The sequence below is a fragment of the Protopterus annectens genome, chromosome 4.part0 (assembly GCF_019279795.1).
Source record: "Protopterus annectens isolate FY-2018-M chromosome 4.part0, PAN1.0, whole genome shotgun sequence".
Classification (NCBI taxonomy): domain Eukaryota; kingdom Metazoa; phylum Chordata; order Ceratodontiformes; family Protopteridae; genus Protopterus; species Protopterus annectens.
The window spans coordinates 604,365,509-604,389,038 of record NC_056733.1 but is presented as its reverse complement, the minus strand read 5'-3'; the positions used below and the strand labels follow the sequence as shown (position 1 = coordinate 604,389,038).

The following is a 23,530-nucleotide window of genomic DNA, read 5'->3' as shown; positions in this document are numbered from 1 at the left end:
GGTAAATGTTTGGTCCCTTAGAGATCCTTTCAGATAAATCAGATGGTTGCCAAACGTTAATGGTTTCATAAATTTTAGCAGTCCCAGCAGAAGTAGCAGAACGACAGAAGATCCTGAGGTTGAGCAAATTTTCTCTGCTAACTGCCACCAAAATGGTAGCAATGGTCTTCACCAGCAAGGGATCAGAGGCCAAACTTGAACAGTTGCCACACTGTTACACTCTATAGACAGTTGGGTATATGTTTCCCTGCATATGGTTGACCATCATTCTGAGCAAATGGATTAATTAAATTATATCCAGTGCTGTATTATTATTTTTTTTAATTGCCTAAACACCCAACCCATGTCCATCCTTAGTGCCATCCCTTTAGAGGAAGGTGGCCCAACAGGAGGTGCAAACTCTCCTATTAAAAAGAGCCATCCACGAGGTTCCATCAGACCAGGGACGGTCTTGGTTTTAACCCTCAGTTTTTCTCGGTGCCCAAAAAACTCAGGACCTTAAACGAATTTTAGATCTCTAATCTGGATTGTCACAGAGCAGTTTTTTTCTACTGTGCTTGCAGGCAGGAGACTGGGTGTGTTCTTTGGATCTGCAAGATGATTACCTACACATCAAAATAGTGAAAACGTCCTGGGGATTTCTGTTCTTTCAGGAGGGAGATAGTCATTACCAGTTCAAAGCCCTGCCTTTCGGACTCACCATTGCCCCCTGGGTGTTTAAGAAGTGAATGACTCCAGTCACAACTAACATGTGCCTGCTAGGGGTACAAATGTTTTCTATGTAGACAACTGGATCATCACTGCACCTATAGCAGAGAGACTCATTACAGCAAGGTAATGCTTGATTCAGCTATGCCTGTCCCAAGCTCACTGTCAACTTAGAGAAATCACAACTGGAACCTTCCCAGTCCCTGACATTCATCTGCTGCCAGTTGGATATAGTAAACAGCAAGCCAGAATACCTGTATAAAGAATTATGACAATACTGCAGTCAGTCTTAGATCTGTCACACGATCCATCAACTGTTGCTGCTACAGTGCTCATGGTGTTAGGCCTTATGGCAGCATCCATTCAGATAGTACAAAATGCTAGATTAAACATGAGTGTTCTGCAATAGGATATCAGAACTTAGTGGAGTTGAGCAACACAACCAATGGTGCAAACTATAAAGCTTTCAGTCTAGAAGATTTTGCTCTAGTGGTCAAAACCAGAAAATCTCTGTCCAGGGACTCCCTTTATCCAGCCTATCCCCACTGTCAGAATTACCATGGATGCATGCTGCTGGGGAGAGGTTATCTAAGCAAGATGGTCCAAGGGACGTGGACTACAGAAGAGTCCAAACTGCATAGTAATATCTTGGAAATGAGAGTTGTCTTCCATGCAATGTGGACATTTCAAGATTTGCTCCCCCAGTGTAGTGTGTCTTCACTTGGATAACATGGCAAGTGGTATGGTAAATAAACAAGCAAAATGTAACCCCATCTTACCTCCTATGAAGAGAAGCTGTAGGGTTTTGCAATGGGCTATAACATCACATAGCTTTCTGATAGCAATGGACATCCTGACAGGTTCTGTAGGCAAATTCTGCTCCCACATGAATAATCTCTCAACAGCTCAGTAGCATTCAAAATCTTCTTCGAGTGGAGGAAGCTTTATTGTGATCTCTGTTTCACCGATAAACACCAAATGCAACATTTTTGTCTGTATCATCCCATAAGAGGAACTTCCCCCTAGAGACACATTGTCTCATGTTTGGCCTCATGACTCCTTTATGCCTTTACTCCAGTATATATTCATTCCAAGGTTTTTACGGAAAGACATGATATGCAGAGCGAAAGTCATTCTGATAGACCTTTTCTGGAGTTGCCACTTTGGTTCCCACATTTTAAAATAAAACTCCCTCTTCTTCTTCCTCGGCACTATCTCCTGCTTTTTCACCCACCTAGTCAGCTATGCCAGGCACTCCTTCCAGTTAACTGTGTGGTTTTACGACTTCTATTGTTGACCAGGGATTCCAACACTCTGAATATATCATCTTGATTACAGTCTCTCAAAGCCCTTTAATAAGGAAGATATGTAAAGGAAAGTGGAAGAAATGATCTGTCAGTCACTCAACGCATCTTGATCCTTTTCTAACCTATATCACAGGTACTGACTTTCCTAGCAGATATATTTAAAGCAGGGAGTAGTTACTGTTCTTTTAAGGTTCATTTAGGCACTATTTCTTTAAATCATCACAGATTCTCTTCCTCATCCTTAGCCTTCACACGAGCTAGCAAGAGTTTGGTATTGTTGTGAAAATAAAGACACCTTCAGCGACCAATCTGTCAGTTCCAGTATCCAGGCAAATACCAACTAAAGCTTGCATTCTGGTAAGCACATAACTTATGATGTGAAGTTGTTCTTTCTCACTGTTCATTCTTACAGATGGGTTTGGAGCCAGTCCTCAGCTCCATATTGGCTAACTACAAAGCTCAAGGTCTTCAGACAGCTCGAGGTCAAGACCCTATCCCATGATGCACCTTGAGTTACCTCAGATCTAGTTTGCCGCTGCAGCAGATCGGAGGCTTCCTCACAGCTCGGCCCAGTATAATATTTTTTCTAGAAATAATTTCTACTTTTCAACTTTAAAACTTTAATGTCTTGTTAAACTAGTGTTAGCTTGAATAGTGATAGTTACTTATAATCCTTTTGGCTGTCATTTATAAAGGCCTTTAGTATCTTCCTTCCCTTTTTTGGTGTGCCTTTTTATAGATTAGAATAAGATTTAATAGTTTAGAAGTGTGTTTTTGCAAACATTTATAGTCTTTAGAGTGTGTTTATACTAAAAGATAGTTCATATTTAACTTTATAGAGCCCATTTGTTTTTTAAGGGCTGCTTACTATTTAAATTCTGTAGTCTGGTTTGAATTTGTTGAACATTTGAGTGTGTGTGTGTGTGTGTGTGTGTGTGTGTGTGTGTGTGTGTGTGTGTGTGTGTGTGTGTGTGTGTGTGTGTGTGTATTTTTGATAATAACTTTAATACAAGATTTTCTTGTGTGCATTTAAATATTTGTCATGGCTGACCAGGATAAGGAGAAACAACCCAAGTCTGGTTTTAAAAAATATCCAAAATGTGGAGAAAATATGTCTGTGACTGATGGTCATGTTAATTGTGTTTATTGTTTGGGTGCTTTGCACTTGCAAGAGAATTGCTCCTGCTTCCATTCCTTTAGTAGTCGTGTACTTCATGAAAGGAAAAGAAAGTTACTTGACAGAGGGCTATTAAAATCATCATTTCAAGAAGCTTATGTGACCATGATAAGACTAGTCAATCTCCCAAATCTTCCAAGTCCTCTAAGGCTTCATCATCGGATTCGACGAAATCAAAAAAACCTTCAACTTTGGCTCCACAGCCTTTGGAGCCGAGCGTCTTATCTTTTCAGAGCCAATCCCCAGTCCTGGAACCAGTCTCCACAGTATTGAAGTCACCAATCCTACAGTCGGTACCACCTTCTATCCATTCATCTTGGTCCTCGATAAGCCTATCCAATTTGAATGTGGATCGTGTGGTGCAGAAGTTGTTACAGGCACCGGCGTTTGCAAAACCTTTATCAGTTCCTACCCAAGTGGATTCAGAACCGAAAACTGTTCCTCTATTTACTTTTTTTCCTCCTCCAAGCCATACTGGTCTGTCAGAGCTGGAGGAAGTGGACCTTATGATTGTGGAGCCTTCGGAACCGATGCCTGCTCCAATGCCATCGGTTTCGATTACTCAGACTTCCTTGGTGCCCATCGCGGAGTCTAGGAGCTGACACTTGCCGGACAGGTCAGGGGAGAATAGTCAGACTGACCTGTTGGTTCCGACTTTACCTCTTGGGGCTTTGGCTCAGATGAGTTTGGCTTCTACCTCTGGTTCAGAACCCAATGTTCCTATGCAGAGAGAATCATCTGTTTCTTCAGATCCAGCAGTTCCTTCTCACCGAAGCAGGGATGTTTTGAGGCCATGAGGAGAGTAATGTCCCCTAGGACATCCACAACTTCAGGACCAACTCCCTTTTCCCCAAAAGTGCCAGTGTCTACTTCTGCCTCACAGATCCCTTTGAAGCGTAGAGACCCTGAGCCTCAGGAAGCCCCATTGGGTGGTCTCTGCTCTTCCGAGACCTCACCAGAAGCTCCCACTGATGAGGTTCCCAGGAAGAGAATTTGCAAGAGGAAGCATCTAGACTCCCTGCAAAAGTCTGTCACATCTGACACTGACTTAGATGAATCAGACGGGTCCCCACAGTCTCCTTCTGAAGATATCTCATTTGCAGAGATATTGGAAATCCTTAAGCAGAGGGTTGCTGGAAGCCCACCAACCCTACTGAAGATGAGTTGGTCCTCCTGAAAACTTTCGGGTCTCAGCCCTCCACCTTTTGGGTTTCTCCGCCCTTCAATGAGCTTATGGAGCTGATCTCATGAAGGGCATGGGAGTCTCCGGACACCATGGAGCCTGTCCCTCGGAGACCTAATAAATTTATTTCTGCCCCTCATGATAAGACATTTCTCACTAAGGGAGTGCCTGTTGATGCCATGGTGGTGGTGGTGGCAGCCACCAAAAAGGAGATGTCAGAAACTTCTTCCTCTATCCATTTTCCTAACAGAGACTCTAGGATCATTGATAGGTACGGGAAGCACATGTATAGTTCAGTGACTTTTGCCATGCATTCACTGAACTACCTTACACATTTCACAAGACTGCAAAGAGATCTCCTAAAAGAGCTGGGAGATACCTTACAGGGTACGTAGATGAGGGAGCTTCAGACAAGGTTGCATCCCAGTTTGCTACCCTTAATTCCATAGTGAACTCTTCTGTGCATCTGATCTCATTTGCAGCTGATAGAAGGAGTATGGCAGCGGTTACAAGAATTGCTCTCAGGAGACACTCCTGGATGCACTTATGTTCCTTTGTGGAGCCCTATAAGTCATCCTTTGTCAACACCCCTTTTGATGGCTCATCTCTTTTTGGGCCCAAATCTAAGGAAACTTTGCCCAGGTGTGAGCAGGAAGGAAAGATTGTCTGCCGTCGGAGTCTGTTTTTCCATCCCCAGTAGTCCCTACCCCAAAGGTCAAAAGGGAGGAAAGATGTGGTTCTGAAAAGCCCAAGGAGCCTTTCTGGACACACGTGGTGAACCCCCCTCCAGGGGCAGAGGAGGGGGCAATAATGGAAGACGCTGGCCTTGCGGCAGAGGTGATCTGCAAAACCAGGGCGACAGAGACCAGTTCTTTGGGAAGCTCTACCAGCACTCCTGAAAGGAGGCCTGACTGTCCTACTCTGGAGGCATTCAGGGGTCGCTTATATTTGTATCCAGATGCCTGGCTAAAAATAACAAATGACAACTGGGTACAAAGCATAGTTTCCAGAGGATATTTTATTCCCTTTGCCACCCCCCCACCCCCCCAGTTGATAACAAAATCCCGGCTGCTCCACCCAGTTATAGGGAGCAAGCAACAGTAGAAGTCCAAATGTTGCTAGAAAAAAGAGTCATCCAACCAGTCCCAGCAGACCAGATAGGATCCAGAACTTACTCAAGATTATTTTTAGTTCCAAAAAAGACAGGGGACTGGAGACCTATTTTGGACCTCAGCAGGCTAAACAGATCTGTCAAGAAGGAGAAGTTCCGGATGGTCACTCTACAGTTAATACTTCCCTTCTTAGGGAAAGACAATTGGATGCACTCAATAGGTTTCCAGGATGCGTACTACCACATAAAAATGGCCAGACCATCCAGGGATCATCTGCTGTTCTGGCTGGGAGCCACTCATTACCAGTTTTGAGCCCTGCCCTTTGGTCTTACTACAGCCCCAAGAGTGTTCACCAAATGTATGGCAGTGGTCATGGCTCACCTGAGTCATTTGGGATTCCAAGTGTTTCTGTACTTAAGATGATTGGCTCATCACCGCCACCACCAGGCATCAGCTAATACAAACCAGGGACACCACACTTAGTCTTTGCAATCATCTGGGCATTACCATAAACTCAGAAAAATCTGCCTTGTCGCCATTGCAACATATCATTTTTATTGGAGCAAAATTGGACACCACCACCACCACTTTAAAACTGACCTCAGAAAGGATATCAGTACTTCATCAGCAAATTCAGAATGTCATATCCAGAGACAAGGTGCCAGCCTCAGAAGTACTAAAGTTGTTGGGGACAATGGCAGCTGCAATAATAGCGATTTTGTTGGGTTGTATGCACATGCGGATTCTACAATGGCTTCTGTTCACGCAATGTTCTTATCAAGAGCTCCCAATGTCACATCTCATTATTCTAACAAACACATGCAAAAAGGATCTTCAATGGTGGTTGACTTCTCTGCAAGTAACGATAGATTGTCCTTTTATCCTACCCTCACTATTGGCCACGGTGACCACGGACGCTTCCCTGATCGGGTGGGGGGGGTATTTTCAGGGAAGAACAGCCCAAGGCACATGGACCGAACAAGAGACACATCTGCATATCAATGTCCTGGAGATGAGAGCGGTACTCTTGGTGTTGCAGTACTTTCAGGACTCTCTCCCTCTGGGGACAATTGCGATTCAGATGGACAACATGCTGGTGGTCTGGTACTTAAACAAACAAGGAAGAACCAGGTCCTATCCCCTTTGTTGGGAGGCCTAAAGAGTATGGCAGTGGGCTACATCCACCCAGCACTTTCTGATAGCAATGCACATCCCGGGGAAATCCAACATGATTGCAGACAAACTGAGCAGGGCAATTTTGTTGCCGCATGACTGGTCCCTCAAAAAAGAAATATTCCGCAAATGAGGCCATCCTTGCTGTGATCTCTTTGCATCTCCCATAAACACAAAATGCAGAAGCTACTTTGCCCTGATTCCCCCTCCAGGAAATTCCCCAAAGGACGTACTCATACACGATTGGCATCCAGGTCTCCTTTATGCATTCCCACCAATTCCTCTGATACCTAAAGTATTACAGAAAGCCAAAGCCTTGGGAAGGACCATCATTCTAATAGCCCCTCATTGGCCTCGTCAGATTTGGATCCCCTTCCATCGACTTCATGTGTTGAAAGAGCCTTGGATTCTGGACCCAGTTCTGGACCTTCTGATGCACTCATTGGGGGCTGTATATCCTTCCCTTCAGTCCCTAAAATTGACAGCTTGGCTGCTTCCAATTCCCAACATAGCCAGGTTCCATAACCTCTCAAATGAAATGCAACATACCTTAATATCTTCCCATAAATCCTCTACTAGGAAGTTGTACCTCAGCAAAGGAAGCAATTTTCCATATGGGCTTCTCAGAATAACATTGACCCTTACCAAGCCTCTATTTCTTCTTCTATATTAGAATTTTTGACTATGCTTTTGAACAAAGGAGCGGCGGCAGCTACAATTCCTGTACAGCTTGCCGCCATCTCTAATTTTCATCTTGGTACTGAAGGATTTAACATAATGTCACACAAGCTATCCAAAGCCTTTCTCAAAGGGACTTTCCACCTTAGCCCACCAGTTAAATCCCCTTATACCCCCTGGAACCTAAATGTTATGCTCTCACGCATTATTCTCCCACCTTCTGAGTCAGCTTCTTCATGCAATTTGAAATTTTTGTCTTGGAAGTCTATCTTTTTAGTAGCTATCACGTCTGCTCGAAGAGTCTCAGAACTAGAAGCCTTGTCCATAAAACCTCCATATTTGGTTTTTCATGCTGATAGGGTTTCACTGTGAACAAATCCTTCATTTTGCGATACTCTCATCTTTGGCAGAACTAATGGAAAAATGCATCCATAAGCAATTGCTAGACCACCTAATCCAAAATAACTTACTTTCCAGCTGTCAACATGGTTTCAGACCTTCCCACAGCACTACTACTGCCCTCCTTTCCTTTACTGACTGTATTAACAAAAAACGTAACTCCAATATGCTTTCCTCTGCACTATTTATCGATCTGTCCAAGGCATTTGATATGGTTAATCACCAAATACTTATAAATATCCTCAAATCCCTGTTACTAGATGCACTCACTATTAAATGGTTTCAATCCTATTTAGATAACAGACAACAGACAGTGCTTTGGCACAACACTCTATCTACCCACCTGCCCATTAACATTGGCGTCCCTCAAGGGTCCATATTAGGACCTCTTCTTTTCTCCATATTTATCAATGACCTTCATCTAGCAATCCCCCAATCTACATGCATTCAATACGCAGACGATTCTACACTTACATGCACAGCCACATCCACTTCCAAACTTCACTCCCTTACCCAAAAAGTATTTAACACAGTAGAACAATGGTTTACACAACATTGCCTTCTCTTGAACCCCCAAAAAACTAAACTCCTCCTTTTCAATCCTATTTGTAAGTCCTCCCCAATAGGTTTCTCAGTTACATCCACTAATGGTACTCCCATTATCACCTGACCCAACTGCCAAACTACTTGGTATCACCATAGACAACAATCTTAACTTTGACATCCATATCAACAATACTATAAAAACCGTTAACAAATAACTAGGCTCTCTCTACAGGGTCAAACCCTTCCTTTCACCAACAGCCAGAACAACTATTGCTTATACCCATCTAATCTCTATACTCTTCTATGCCTCACCCATATATACTAATTTATCTAAAAATAACCTCACCAAACTGGAAATCTCCTACAATAACATTGCCATGTTTGCTACTGGCAACTCATTTAGAACCCACCACTGCTATAATCTTAAGCAGCTAGGATGGCTAGAAATTCAGAATCTGCTTAAATTCCATCATCATTCCCTATAATAATCTGAAATCCTTGTGCTCATCACATAAACTTCTTGTAAACACCTCTAAATCTAATAACAGGGCTGGGGATTCCCTTTTCACAAATACTGTTGGAAAATCCTGGAACCTTCTCCCCAGTGAACTTTCCTCAGTTTTCTCTACATCACTTTTCAGAAACAGACTGAAACTTTTCCTGAGAACACACTGGTTATGCCCCTGTACTAAACCTGACTAATCACTTTTCTACTCATACCAGGCACTGCCTACCCATTACTTCCCAATAACTAGTTCTACTTCTTTACTTACCACATTACCTTTTTCCTATACCTAACCCTTCTTTTCATCCTCTGAGCTTACTCATAGTGTGACAACTCTTTATTAATATAATTATACATTATGCCTCATTTTTTGTTACATTCTGTATTCTACCTTTAATTTGCACTGTACCTGCCTATTGCACTGCAAAGTATTCTGCCCTCTCTGTAATTTCCATTGTACCTGCCTTTTGTACTGTGAAGTATTCTGCCCTCTTTGATAATTTCTGTGTTAACCTGAAATGTTCTTTGTAAATATAAATGTATTTATTTCTTCTTATCCCAGACCTTATCTCCTCAGACTTTAGTATATATTATACCTGCATTTTGTATTGTACATGCATTTTGCAATGTGAGGTATTTAGACATATGTGATCATTTCTGTATTAACCTGTAACATAATTGTAAGTAAAAATGTTTTTGTTATTTTTTGCAAGCAGCTTATCTCCCCAGGCCTCTACTGAAAATGGACATATATCCAGTTAGACTAGCCCGGTCAACAAATGTAAAATAAAAATGTAAAATAAATTAAAAAAAAAATCACTTTCACTTACTCAGCTGCCAATTTACCTCTGCAACACAAAATTAAGGCTCATTCTACCAGAGCTGTGTCCACATCTTCTCCCTTTTCAGCTAGGCTACCAATAGACAATATTTGTGCAGCAGCCACTTGGTCAAAGCCTCATACCTTTATCACTCATTACAAAGTTAATAGGGCCTCCAGAGACAGGGCCTCCTTTGGTTCTACTGTCCTGAGAAACATACTCCCATAAGCCACCCGAGAAAGATGGTGATTGGGATGCTACCCATCTGTAAAAATGAATGGCGAGATAGAACAACTTCACATAAAGAAGTTATGTTACTTACCATAACGTTCCATGTGAGTTGTTCATCTCGCCTTCATTCTTACTTCCCACCCTCCTACCCCCTCCAAGTTTGTCGAGGACTGAGATTCTAGTTTTATCATGGTTGCTTTGTCTTCCTACGGTTTTTACCTTAAAAAGTGACAAAATGGCATATGGTATTATTAGAGGTAGCAAACAAGATCTCAGGTAACTCAAGATGCATCATGGGATATTGACTTGGCCTCGAGCTGTCTAAAGACCTCAAGCTTTGTAGTAGGCCGACCCGGAGCCAAGGATCGGCTCTGAACCCATCTGTAAGAATGAAGACAAGATGAACAACTCACATGGAACGTTATGGTAAGTATATAACTTCTTTTTTGTTTATGCTTTACTTTTCATCATGTGGTGTTTTGATACTGAGACTCAGATTGGTTCAGTTTCATTACATGCTATTTTTTCATGCTAGGTGACATGATTTGGAGGAGAAGGAGAGTGCCTCTTTAAGTTAAACTCAGATAGCCATGCTGCCTAAAGGTAACCTTGCATGCATGGAATTCTAAAATATGGAATTCTGAGACCAAAGCTCTGTTCAGCTTTAAAATTAATTTTATGACTGTTCCCTGAGGTGATGATGGTGGTGGGTTACACCATATACCACCATATAGAATGTTTTCCCCTAGCAACCCCTAAAATTATTATTTAAATTCAAGTCACCACACCTTAAGACAGTTGTCCCTCACATTTGCAAATCCTGTCTCAGAATTCCTTTGTTTGGAATTCTGAGAGTCAGACTACTTTCTGATTTCTACGTGCACTGTGTGTGTATAGCTTCTTTGAGCTGGCTTCCCACTTTCAACAATGAAATGTACTTATTTCTGTCTCTTCTTAGGTGGCACTACAACTTTTGGAAACTGCAGTGGCCAGAGGACAATGGTTAATGCTTCAGAATTGCCACCTCTTGGTAAAATGGTTGAAAGATTTAGAAAAAGCACTGGAGAGAATCAGTAAACCACACCCAGACTTCCGACTCTGGCTTACTACTGATCCAATAAAGGACTTTCCAATTGGAATCCTTCAGAAATCCTTAAAGGTATAATACACTGTATTCAAGAAAATTAATACTTTTAGAAGCAGTTTTTACATTTCTGTTTTATGTTTTCACTGTGAGTGCCATTTTACCTTCATATATTGAGACTCATTGCAGCGAACAGTCAGTGAAGCATTCATCATTTATTTATTCTTTCATTCATTATTCATTGTCTGTTGCATACTTTATCCTGCTCTGGATTGTTGGGGAGAAGGAGCTTGTTTCAGAAGCAGCATGCATAAGGCAGAGAATTGATCTTGGGAAGGATGCCAGCGCATCACATAATACAAGCACACCAACCAAATGCACACTTATTTGCAAATTGCATGTGTTTAGGATGTAGGATAAAACAAGAACACCTTCTGAAAACCTATGTAAACAGAGGAAAGTTGTGCACTTCCACACAGAATGCACTCTGCTGGAAACAAAATTGCAAACCCAAGAGATGTTACAGAAAAAAACAGTCTAATAAATACATCTAAAGTACTTAATGCTGTGGTTAGAGTTAAAGAAATCTGCAGAAGCTAAAAGATTAGAATGACTGTGTATGTGCTTGAAGCTTTGTGTCAGTACATGTAAACGTACTGTTGGATGTCAAGAATAATTATAATTGTAAAAATCAGTGCCAGAGCCATTTAGTTGTTTATCCAAAAAAGGAATATTGGTGTGACTGAAGTGTTTTGTATGTATACAGTAATATTCACTTACTTGCCACAAAGGATATATGCTGCTTAAAGACATGTGTATTACAGTATTGTATGTTGTAGTGAGCCTACTAAGAAACGTCTAAATAGCATATTTTGTAATGCATCTCTGTAACATTATTTTGATATGCATTTGCCATGTTGCAGTCATCATAACATGGGTTTACTGTGGTAGTTATAAATAAATGCAGTCGTTGTGATCTGTTGACTGCATTGCTAATATGTGCAGTATCCTTGGCAGCATTGTCTTAATATGAAGAGAACATTTTCAAGGAAACTGCAAGTGAAAGCTCATGCTGGGTCAAAAATGGAGGATATTAGTATTTAGTACACAGCATGTGAAGTTGTTTAAGGAAAAATTCTCTTTGCATAGTGCTATTTTCTATGTGAAATCTATGATTTTTACTGTTGTTCATTGTGTCTGTGATCCTTTTCCAGAGACTAATCAAAGTTGTGACTACAGTACTACCTCAGTGAATTACACGATGCATGTACCCAGAGACTAAACATGAAAGTAGTCTTTGAGTGTACAGCAAGTTTAGTAATACTAGTACTGCAGATTGTTCTTCTTCAACTAATATAAGTTGAAAAATTAACCATATATGCTCAGTAGTAGGCGATTCTATGGTTCGTGTTGTAGCCAAGCTTGCATATTTATTAAATTTTCTCTACCGTTTTGTTAATGATTACCTTTTAGTTTCACCACTTTTTTATAGTATTGTAATATAGATTTAAACGTGTTACAGTGTAGATGCCTTGTTCTCAGAGTTTAACTATTGGCTAAACTTTATACATGTTGCTGGTTGTTATTTTCTCACTGGACCTGACTCAATTTCGCAGGCAATGCTATCTCTCAACATCTTGTATACTTCATAAATTATATAAGTGCTTAGGATAGTTTAGAAAACTGGTCTTTCATATGTACATACATAGCAAACCTCTCTAAAGATGCTTTATGTGCAGGAAGGATGCACTGGAGTTTAATGAACTAGGTGGCTATAGACAGCCATAAAAATGTTTTCTTCCTTAACATCTTTTTCCACTTAATAACACTTGTAAAGGTAATCCATTTTTTAAGTATTAAAATGCATTGGCATTTAATAACAGTGAGCTTCTCAGCATTTTTGCAAACAAGGCTGTAAAAGTCCTTGCAGAACATTGTTATATTTTGAAATATCTCAGTAACATGCTTTATTCTTTGGAAGTTTTCATCAGTAAATCTGTCTCCCAGAATAGCTTCCAAAGCAGTATTCATAACATCTGGAGTGCTACTTGTTGATGTTTATGATCCAACCAAGTTTTGTAGATGTTAAACATCTCTCTGCTTGTGACAAACCCCTGCTGTGCATTGAATACTTGTGCAGTGTATCTGACATGGCTTAATGGTAAATCACTTTGGTTATGGTGTGCAGGGTCCTAGATTTGAGCCATGCAAAGGCTGTTTATTTGGGGTGGGAGGTTGGCATAATAGTTAAGGTATTTGCCTTATAAACCAAAGGTACAGGGTTTGATTCTCACACGGGGTAATTGGCTAGGCTTAAAATGGCCCACAAAGGCCATTAGCCTAGTACTAATCTATGAGTCTATGAAGGTTATAGATTTTTTAAACATTTTTGGCTCTAGTTCTCCACCCCCAAAACATTAGTGTATTGGCCACTTCTGAAGCATATTGGTTTTACAATTAATGTTTTTTCCAGGTATATTCCTTGTTTCAAAGTTACAAATGATTTTGCAAAAAAAAAAATGGTTATAATGTGCTGTTTGAATTTTTTTTTGTTGCTGTTTACTCATTTTGTTTCTATAGCCACACCCACAAAATAAAGTCATGGTATGGATTCCTCAGGTGGTGCTAATTATATAACAAATGCAGTCTCATCAGAAAACACAGTTGTATAACCTGCAGCCTTACAGAAATTTAACATCAATTTTTTTTTTGTTATGGCTTTGCCCAACATCCCTAGGCAGAATACATTATCCTCTGTAGACCGTAATTAGTATAATAATTTCTGGATCAATACATTATCCTCTGTAGACTATAATTAGTATAATCATTCCAGGATCAATACATTATCCTCTGTAGACTGTAATTAGCATAATAATTTCAGGATCAATAAATTATCTTCTGTAGACTGTAATTAGTGTAATCATTCCAGGATCAATACACTATGTATAATCATTCCAGGATCAATACATTATCCTCTGTAGACTCTAACTAGTTTAATCATTCCAGGATCAGTACATTATCCTCTGTAGACTATAATTAGTATAATCATTCCAAGATCAATGCATTATCCTCTGTAGACCGTAATTAGTATAATCATTCCAGGATCAATACATTATCCTCTGTAGACCAAAATTAGTATAATCATTCCAGGATCAATACATTATCCTCTGCAGACCTAATTAGTATAATCACTGCAGGATCAGGACACCCTGGAGTAAGTGTAATTACCAGATAACCATCTGACAGCAACTCCATCTGATAGACCGATTCTACAGTCAGAAACTAGCATTTTCACAGAGATTTAAAATCAAATTTTGTTTATTGTTTGGAGGGTTTTCTCCACAACCTCAAACAGGAGACCTCATCCTTTGCTGACCTTAACTTAGCATATCCATTCCAAGATCAAGGCACCTTATTTATTTAAATGTATTTATTGACCAGGGTTCAGCACTGATCCATATGAAGTTATTTCTGGCTCAGTTTGGGTGTGTAAATGCATAACAATTAAAGAAATAAAGAAACAAATGCTGTTGCAAAGCAATATAAAAGTGACAAAGGCAAAGTAGATGTAAGTAGAAATGCATAAACAGAAAAAAACAGTTTTATATGCAACAAAAACAGGAATAATACTGAAGAAAAACACACATTGTAAGGCATTATTTACAGTGGTTTGTATATTTAAGGGAGAGGGAAGAAGGTTAAAGCAGCATACCAAATTTTTGAGAGGAGATGTATATAGTGGGTGATAAGAGTAGGTGAGAGAAGAAGGAGGTCTGAGGGGATGTAGAGAAAAGGTACAGAGTATGGTAAAGGTGATGTGGAAGAGTGATGAAGATTCAGACAGCTTGTGAATAGAAGTGAGTAGGAAGTAAGAAGATTAAGGCTGGAATGCAGTTTGAGGAGGCTGAGGCTAGTTAACTAAATGTATTATAGAAATGAAAACTAGATAGAGGAAAATGGGAGCAAGAAAGGAATGGAAGAAAATAGGGTGGAATAGGAAAGGGTAGGATAAGGGTTTGGATGACAAGGGAAAGTTAATGTAGGAGGGAAATGAGCAACTGGAATTAAGGTGGTGTGGCTAACAATGGTGAAAGTAAATAGTTCTGAAGGTGTATGTTAGAAAGTCAAAGGTCATATGGGGTCTAAGGAATGATATGATTTTGTCAATTTTCATTTATTCCTCAACAGTTGGGTTCAGATCTGACTAGGTCGTTATTTCAGCTCATGGTCATTAGCAAACTTTCAAACTCTTCCCTTACCCATAACACTCTATCCTCTAACATACCTCAGATCTCATTTGCTATTTTTGCATTTGGACGTGATCACTGTGAGCTCTTAAGCTTTGTGCTCAAAATTAGAGATAAGTCATTATATTATTTCACTATCTTGGTAGTTTATATATTTCTTCCCTTGATACACTTTAGTGTAATTCTTTTTACCATTGTTGGTAAATTTTTTCTCTTGCCATCCTCTTTTAAGCACTAATGTAGTCTTCGATACCATTGTTGGTATCTCCTTTCCTTATTCCTTTTTAAGTTTTGCTTCTGTTTTTCTTCTGCTTATAAAAAATGTCTGAAAAACCAACTGGTTTTAAAATGTGTCAAAAGTGAGGTCATAAGTTACCGCTCTCTGACATTCATGCTTTATACGTTTACTGTCTAGGCCCTGAGCATCTTCAAAAAGATTGTGATATGTGTAAATCTTTTATTCCTTGGGCCATTGTGGACTGGAAGAACAAGCTGATTTTAAAAAGCTTGCTTCCTTCAACCTTCTCAGAGGCATTATCTGTGGTTTAACCTCCCAAATATGTGTCTAAGTAGCAACCTAGAAAGCCTTCAGATCTGTTAGACTCCTCCTCCTCTTCCTCGGATCCGATGGTGCAGCCTCCAAGGAAGAAACATAAAAAGTTAGATCTGAAGACTGCTTCTTCAGTGAAGGTGGCATCAGATATGAAATCAGCTTCCTCAGATCCTGCCTTATCAGATCCGTAGACTTTAGCTATGACCAGATATTTCCCCCTCCATTGATCCAGTACCCTCTCAGGTCCTGTCTCCATATTTGGAATCATGCTGACATTCCAAGTCTCCCTTTATGGCATCATCATCTCATTCCTCCAAAATTCTGATTAAAGCTGATGTGGATAAAATGATGAACTTTCTCTCAGTGCAGATTCAGATGGTAGTGTTTTTGGCTCCTATCTCTTCAGGTCAGAAAGCCCTCCACACTTCTACACCAACAATTTTGGCTCCTTCTGCAGTATGACTCATGGATTCGGAGACCCTGGATCCAAGTTTTCTGGGACCATCTTGACAGATCTGAAGATCACAGTATCTTCAGCTCCTTGGCCTTCTTTGAGTGCACCGGCTCTGAGCATGTTGGAGCCAAAGTGTCCCTGTTGGATCCAAGGTGGTGGAGTTGATTCCAAAGTTATCAGAGTCATCTCTGCCTCTCGAAGTTTTGGCTGTGACCTTTGCATTAGGTGGACTGCCTTAGGGACAGGAGGAACCAATGGGGTGGACCCTTGGCTTCTCAGCTCTGTTGTCTTCCTTCTCCCCAAGATGTTCCGCTTTCAAGGTAGTGGATAGAGAGTGAATGTTTTCTGCTTCTGCAGGATGGGGGGGGGTTCCTCCCCCCTCGGATCTCCTCTCTAGATGTATGTTTTTGAGCCTTGAGCCGTATCATTTTACTCCACAGAGACAGCCAATCCAGACTCTCCAGGCTACCCAGCAGGGTATTACCATTTCTTTCGATACTTCTTCAGAGCACCCCTCTGAAGAAGTCCCTAGGAAAAGAAAGTACAGGAGGAGGCACTTAGACTCCCCTAAGGAGTTGGTCACTGAAGATACCAATTTTGATGAGAGGGAAGGGTCCTCATGATCACCCACGTGATGACATCTCATTTGGAGACATCCGATATCCTAGCAGAGTGGTGGTTGGTCTACTAGACTCCTCCCACTGATGAGCTCATTGATTTGATCTCTAGGTGGGCATAGAAAGAACCAGACATGTTTCAGGTGATCCTCAAAAGACAAGACTGGATTTTGGCACTACCTCAAGGAAAGGAATTTTGGAGCAAAGTAGTATCCGGGAGATGCCATGGTCATGGTGGTGAGCACCAAGAAAGAACTCATGGTACAGAGTTCTACTGTCCATCCCCCTTACAAGGGAGTAAAGGGCATTGGGCAGATTTGGGAAGCATATTTATGCTTCAACGACATTTGCACTCAGATTGCTGAATTATTTGCAGACTTCACTAGATTGCAGAGGGATTTGATTAAGGAACTCTTCAGATCCCTCACCTGGACCAGTACTTGTGAGAGTCAGACTTGTATGGCCTCACAGTTGGCTATCCTACAGTCGATAGTTTACTAGTTTGTCCATGAGGTTCATTTCACATGCAGCTGAAGGAACCTCAAGGGCTGCTGATTCAGGCATTTTCATTAGTTGGCATGCTTTGATGTGCTTGTATGACTTTGTGGAGCCCTTCACATCTTCCTTCATCACTGCATCTTTTTGACAGAACCTTTTTGTTTAGCCCTAAGGTAAAAGACACACTCTCCATGTGCAAGCAAGATGAAAAGACTCTCTCTGCAGTGGGAGTAGGTGTTTCAACTCTTTAAAGGACCTTTTCCAGGAATCACTGAGGAGGTCGACATATGTGGTTCAGAAAATCCCAGGGTCCTTTCCAAGATCCACATGGAGATAGTTCCTCCAGGGGCAGATGGAAGAACTCGAATGGAAGACACCACCCACGTGGCAGAGGAGGCCCGTAGGACCAGAGGTCCAGAGATTCCTTCTCTGACAGACTCTACTAGTGCTCCTGAAAGGAGGCCCAATTGCCACCTCTGGAGGCAGTCAGGGGTTGCTTATCCCTGCACCAGTGAGCATCACTAGACATTACAAAAGATATATGTGTGCAGAGGATTATTTCCAGAGGTTATATTATTCCCTTTTGCCTACTATCTCCACCTGTATGCAAAATGTCCGATGTTCCTCCCAGTCAGAGGAAAGCAGCAGCACAAGAAGTAGAAAAGCTGCTAGAAAAAAGAGTTACTGGATGCACACAAACTTCAGAAAAGACTCACTGTTGAATTATCAGATTATAAACTCAAATGAAGCAAAACAGTAAAGAAACACTCAATTTATTCACAGAATACAAGCTAAAGCTTTCGGGTAACACCCTTTATCAGTATACTAATACCATATTAAACACAATTTAAATAACTATTTCAACAGAAAACGACACAACCATCCAATAAAAAATCAGTTTCAATTAAATATAAGATCAATTAATCAGCCTTATAATACTTAAAGATACAATGTAAACTATAACATTTACATAAAATTTCATAAACATTTCATCAACATTTTTCATGTATGAAAAACTGTTACTTATATTGCTTTTGTTTAGGTACCAGAATGGGCTTTATGCTAACCAAATTATTGAGACCCGGGCATCTATCTGCCTTTAGCATAGTTATCCATTTGTATTCAGCTATATCCAACCTGTTATTAATGTCCCTACCTCTCATATCTATATGTAATACCTGTAGCACTTTAGATTTAAATGTATGTGATGGCCCTTTGTCCTTAAGGTGTTTGGCTAATGCATTAGTCATAACTATTCTTCTCACCTCTTATTTGTGCTCAGTTATACGATCTTTCAGACACCTAGAGCACTTACCTACATAGCAACTTTCACATCCTATGCAGGTAGCTAGATATACTATCACTTCAGTGTTACAAGCTGCATGGCATTCCATCTTATATATTTCTTTACTTTCAGGATGTTTATACTCTGTGTCACTACATATATCTTTGAAGCAACTACAATTATAACATGGTACAGTCCCATTTTTATTTGAAATTATTACTTCTTTACTATTTAATCTGAAATATTTATAGCATATTTCCCTCTTTAAATTTAGACAGTTCCTATGTGCAAATCTTGGTTTGTCTCCTAGAACAGGTATGAGTTCTGGCATTGGTGTTAAAATCCGCCAGTTATTCCATATTACCTTCTCTATGTCTTTGCTTAAATTGAATTGCCAAAGTAATGGGCCTCAGAATTATGACAGGGTCCCAGAACCTTTACAGGATACCTGATTTAGATTTGTGATATGGAATTAATTAACAACATTTTTTCTTTGGTTGGATTTTTCATTATTTACTGGTTGTAAAAAAAATTGTCCTACTGACATTTAATTAGCTTTTTATTTTAGTTCAAATGTAGTAAAAGGACCATCTGTAAAATAGACAGGCACAGGGATTTGTATGATAAATACAAGATGATGGCTCATTAGTGTAATATACTGGAATTGATAGATAACATTTCTTTAATATTTCCATATGCATGGTGGAAGTGTAGAGGCCATCCATAATGAAAACGTAAACTAAGTAAGTAATGTAATAAATTAATTTGCATTATAAACAGTTGCACTGTCTTTACTCTTCAAGACTTCAGATGTAAAATTGTGTCTCTAAGTATAACATGGATAAAGGATGTGAGAAACTGCTATATAAGTTATAAAATATAACATGTATTTCAAATCACTGACCACAGCTGAGTTTTAATGTAAGCCACCAAAATGCAGGTTTAGAACAGGGCTTAGAAGAATCTTGATGAGCAGCCTTTGAACCAGATAATGCTGAAGTCAAGACAAGAGTTCATAACACATGTTACATGTGGGGTCCTGTTGGAGTTCTGAGGTCCATATTATGATACTTATAGCAGCAAGATGGAAACTGTAATTATATTATTTGTATGGTAGGTCTGAGGTACAGTAATGCCTGAGTTAGACTGTCTTAAAGTGTAAGGGGTATAGAGGGGCACAATGACCGTACACTGAGTTTCACAATTTGCTATATTTCTTGGAATCACTTTATTTTATTTTGTTTTATTTTTTTGTATTTGTTAGTTATATCATTCATAGTTATGGAGCTTTCATTTCTGACAGTCGGCCACTATACCCACATTTCAGCTTATTTATAAATGAGTACAGTATTCAGAAACTAGATGCAACAGTTGTGGAAGAAGAAGCTGTTGGACAACTTGTCAGTTTACCAAAACTGGGTTAATTAATTCTGTAATGTTTGTTTTTATTACAAAACCATAAATGCAACATTAAACAATTAGAACAGACATAACAGACAACTAAGAACAAATAACATGTAATGCAATGTTAAGGAAGTGTAAAAAACACTATCAACTGACCAGTGGTCAGTAACATGGCTGATACTCTTTTACAATAGAACAAAGAAATCAATACTGGATGTGATCTTCTGTAATAATTTGCTAGTAGCAAACTGTGAAGTAAAGCACTCTGAAATCAGCTTTGGGTAATAAATAATATGATGGGAAATGTTTTTGCATGTGTTTGAATAAACATCTTTTCTGCATCTGACAGTGAATTTCCTAGTGATCGCCGAGTATGTTATAAGAAAGAGAAAGGTTGGCAAGTTTAATTCTTGAACAGGTAACCTGTAAATGGTTCATCTCCCAGGCCCATGCTTCCACTTATCAAAGGCAGCGGAACTTGTCAGAGATTTGGGATGCATGGCTAGGCATAAAAAGGCCCTTGTGGTTGTTAGCCTAGTAAACACCTGTGAACCTATAAATTATTCTGGGTGGTGATATATCTCAGCTGATTTTCATTTTCTTTGTTACCTACATGTGTCTGTGAAATATCACTAAACACAGTTGGTGCTAGTTTGTCCCTCTGTTCCAATATTTCATGCATGTTATTATATATCAGGGCCTCATTGTAACCCCTTTCTTTAAATTCCCCTGCTAGTGTTTCCATCTGTTCCCTACTTTTCACTATATTTGTATTTACCTTACTTATTCTCAATACTTGACTCTTCACTATCCCTCGAAATACATGCTTGGAATGCATACTCATAGCATGAGTATATCTGTTGACTTGTATATCCTTTCTATAAACAGTAGTCTCTAATTTATCTCTTTCTCTATATAATAATACATCCAGATAACTTACAGAAACCTGGTTCAAGGCTCCAGAGAGCACCCCAGCATTACCAGGTATACCTCATACCATGCATTTCGGCCCCAAAACTCAGACTGAACCACAAAAAGAGGGGGAGTATCCATTTTTATCAAGGATACCCACATCTCCAGGTTAGTGGCGTTGCACAAAGCATCGGAGACCATCCATGTGCAACTAACAGTGGGCAAAACTGCTTTTCAGTTTATAGCATGCTACAGACCACCCTCTCAAAATCAGGAATCCCACTCGGCTTTCCTGAAAACATTGGAGAACATGAAGATCTCTCCAAACACCATCATATTGGGTGACTTCAACTACCCAGACATAGACTGGGAGCATTACTCAAGCCCCAACACCCTAGCCCAAAGGTTCCTGGAATTTGTTAACGCAAACGCCATGGAAAAATTAGTCACCACCCCCACAAGAGGGGATAACATACTCCACCTGATCATTACCAACATGGGGACTCTGTGCTCCATACCAGAAGTAAACCCCTCATTGGTAAGATCAGACCATAAATTAATCTCAGTAGATATCCAAAACCCCTCCCCACCCCAGCCCAGAAAACCACAGTGAAAAACTTCTCAAAAGCGAACTTCACACTTCTCAAAACAGAGGTGGAATCCTTCAAGGCCCCCCGGGACAAGGGAAACTACGGCCCAAACAGCTGAATCCTATATAAACACATTCTATGGACACCTCCAGGAATGCATGGATCATGCTATACCTAACAAAACCAAGACCCAGTCATCCAAAGGTAGGCGTCCAGTCTGGTGGACCCCAGCCATAAACAAACTGTACAACAGAAGAAAGAAGCTACTACATGATAGAGCAAAATCCCTAAAAGGGAAGGCATCTCTGATCAGTACTAGCAAAAATTACAATCCCTCATAAAATCCTCCAAGGCAAGCTTTGAGAAAAAAATTGCAAAGGACACTAAGGACAATCACAAGGCTTTTTTCAGCTATGTTAGGAACCTGGGGTGCAACTCCCAGATATGCTCAGAGTTAATTCTAAATGACAAAAAATTCACGGAACCCATAGACATTGCCAACATCCTGGCAGACAGGTTTAGTGCAAACTTCTCCGCTCCCTCCCCCCCAAAAGAGCAAATATCTATCCTGGCAGAGTGTAGCCCCCCAAGCATCTCAGATGCTCAGGTGAAATCCGCCCTCTCCAAAGCAAAAAACACCGCTTCAATGGGACCAGACGGTGTCCCGGGTTGTGTACTACATGAACTCCAAGAAGAACTAAACCCTCATGTAAAAATGTTGTACAATCTCAGCCTTACTACAGGATATGTACCAAATGAATGGCGTACAGCAGCAGTGGTCCCTCTCCACAAAGGTGGTGCCTTGACGGACCCTGGAAACTACCACCCCATAAGCCTGACTAGCTTAGTCTGCAAAGCTATGGAAAGGATCATCATGGAACTCATAAACAATGACATTGGGGACCTACAGACACTAGATCCTACCCAATTCGGCTTTGTCAAGGGCAGATCCTGCCTCTTGAACCTGATTGACTTCTTTGAAACAGTCAGCAAGGCCATAGACAAGGGAAGGTAGTCCACACAGCCTATCTGGACCTCACAAAGGCATATGACACAATACCCCACTTGGGCATCATAGATAAGCTATCCAGCCTAAATATAAACCCCTATGTCACAAGATGGGTTGCAAACTGGCTCAAAGACAGAACCCACAGAGTCAGAAATGCTGGAGCCATGTCTGACTCAAAACCGGTCACAATTGGTGTACCACAGGGCTCATTCCTGGGACCTCTCTTGTTCGGTATATACTTCTCTGAGGTGCAGGCCAGCATGGGAGGACTGTGGCTGACCACGTTTGCAGATGACTGCAAACTGGGAGCCATAATTGACTCTCCAGCTGACATGAGCATCCTTCAAAAAGGTCTCACAGAGATGAACAACTGGTGCCAGAGCCACGGTCTAAAGCTAAATGCCAAAAAGTGTATAGTCATACCCTTTGGCAAAAACAAAGTACCCACAAATTATCACATAGGTGGAAACCCACTAAGCACGGAGGAATTGGGGATCTGGGGACCCAAGTTGATAGTAATCTCTCCTTTGACAACCACATTGCCAAAGTGGTTAGAAAAACTTTCTATATAGCCCATCTTATCATGAAAGGATTCACATCTAGATCGAAGGAGGTCATAGTGCCCCTTTATGCGGCCCTAATTAGGCCCATAATAGAATACAATGCCCCTTTTGGGATGTATCTTAACCAACACCTGCAGCAACTAGAAAGACCCCAAAAGTACCTCACAAAAAGAGTCAAAGGACTCAAACAGATGCCATATGCGGCTCGGTTAAAAGAACTCCAACTCTACTCAGTTGCGTACCGCCTACTTAGAGGCGACCTATGCTTGACATATAAAGCCATGTCCAACCCAGAATTAATGAACTTGCTCCACCTCAGAAAATCCAAATCCCTTAGAGCTATGTGCTCGAGGGATCTGAACCTCTGCACAGAAATAAACAGAACATGTTGGAGGGACAGATTCATAACCCAGAGGCTTCCCTTGCTCTGGAATAGGATCCCAGTCCATGTTAGACAGAGCCCCTCACTGACTC

At 40.5% G+C, this 23,530-nt stretch overlaps 1 protein-coding gene across 1 annotated transcript in view; it reads left to right on the top strand.

Annotated features, from left to right (window-relative positions):
- The window catches only part of DNAH10 (dynein axonemal heavy chain 10), a 5,879,077-nt gene that overhangs the window by 5,211,068 nt on the left and 644,479 nt on the right, over positions 1–23,530 (top strand). Inside the window, exon 71 of the mRNA XM_044069759.1 lies at positions 10,799–10,999. Within this exon, the coding sequence (XP_043925694.1) occupies positions 10,799–10,999 (201 nt within the window). The remainder of the gene's footprint in view (positions 1–10,798; positions 11,000–23,530) is intronic.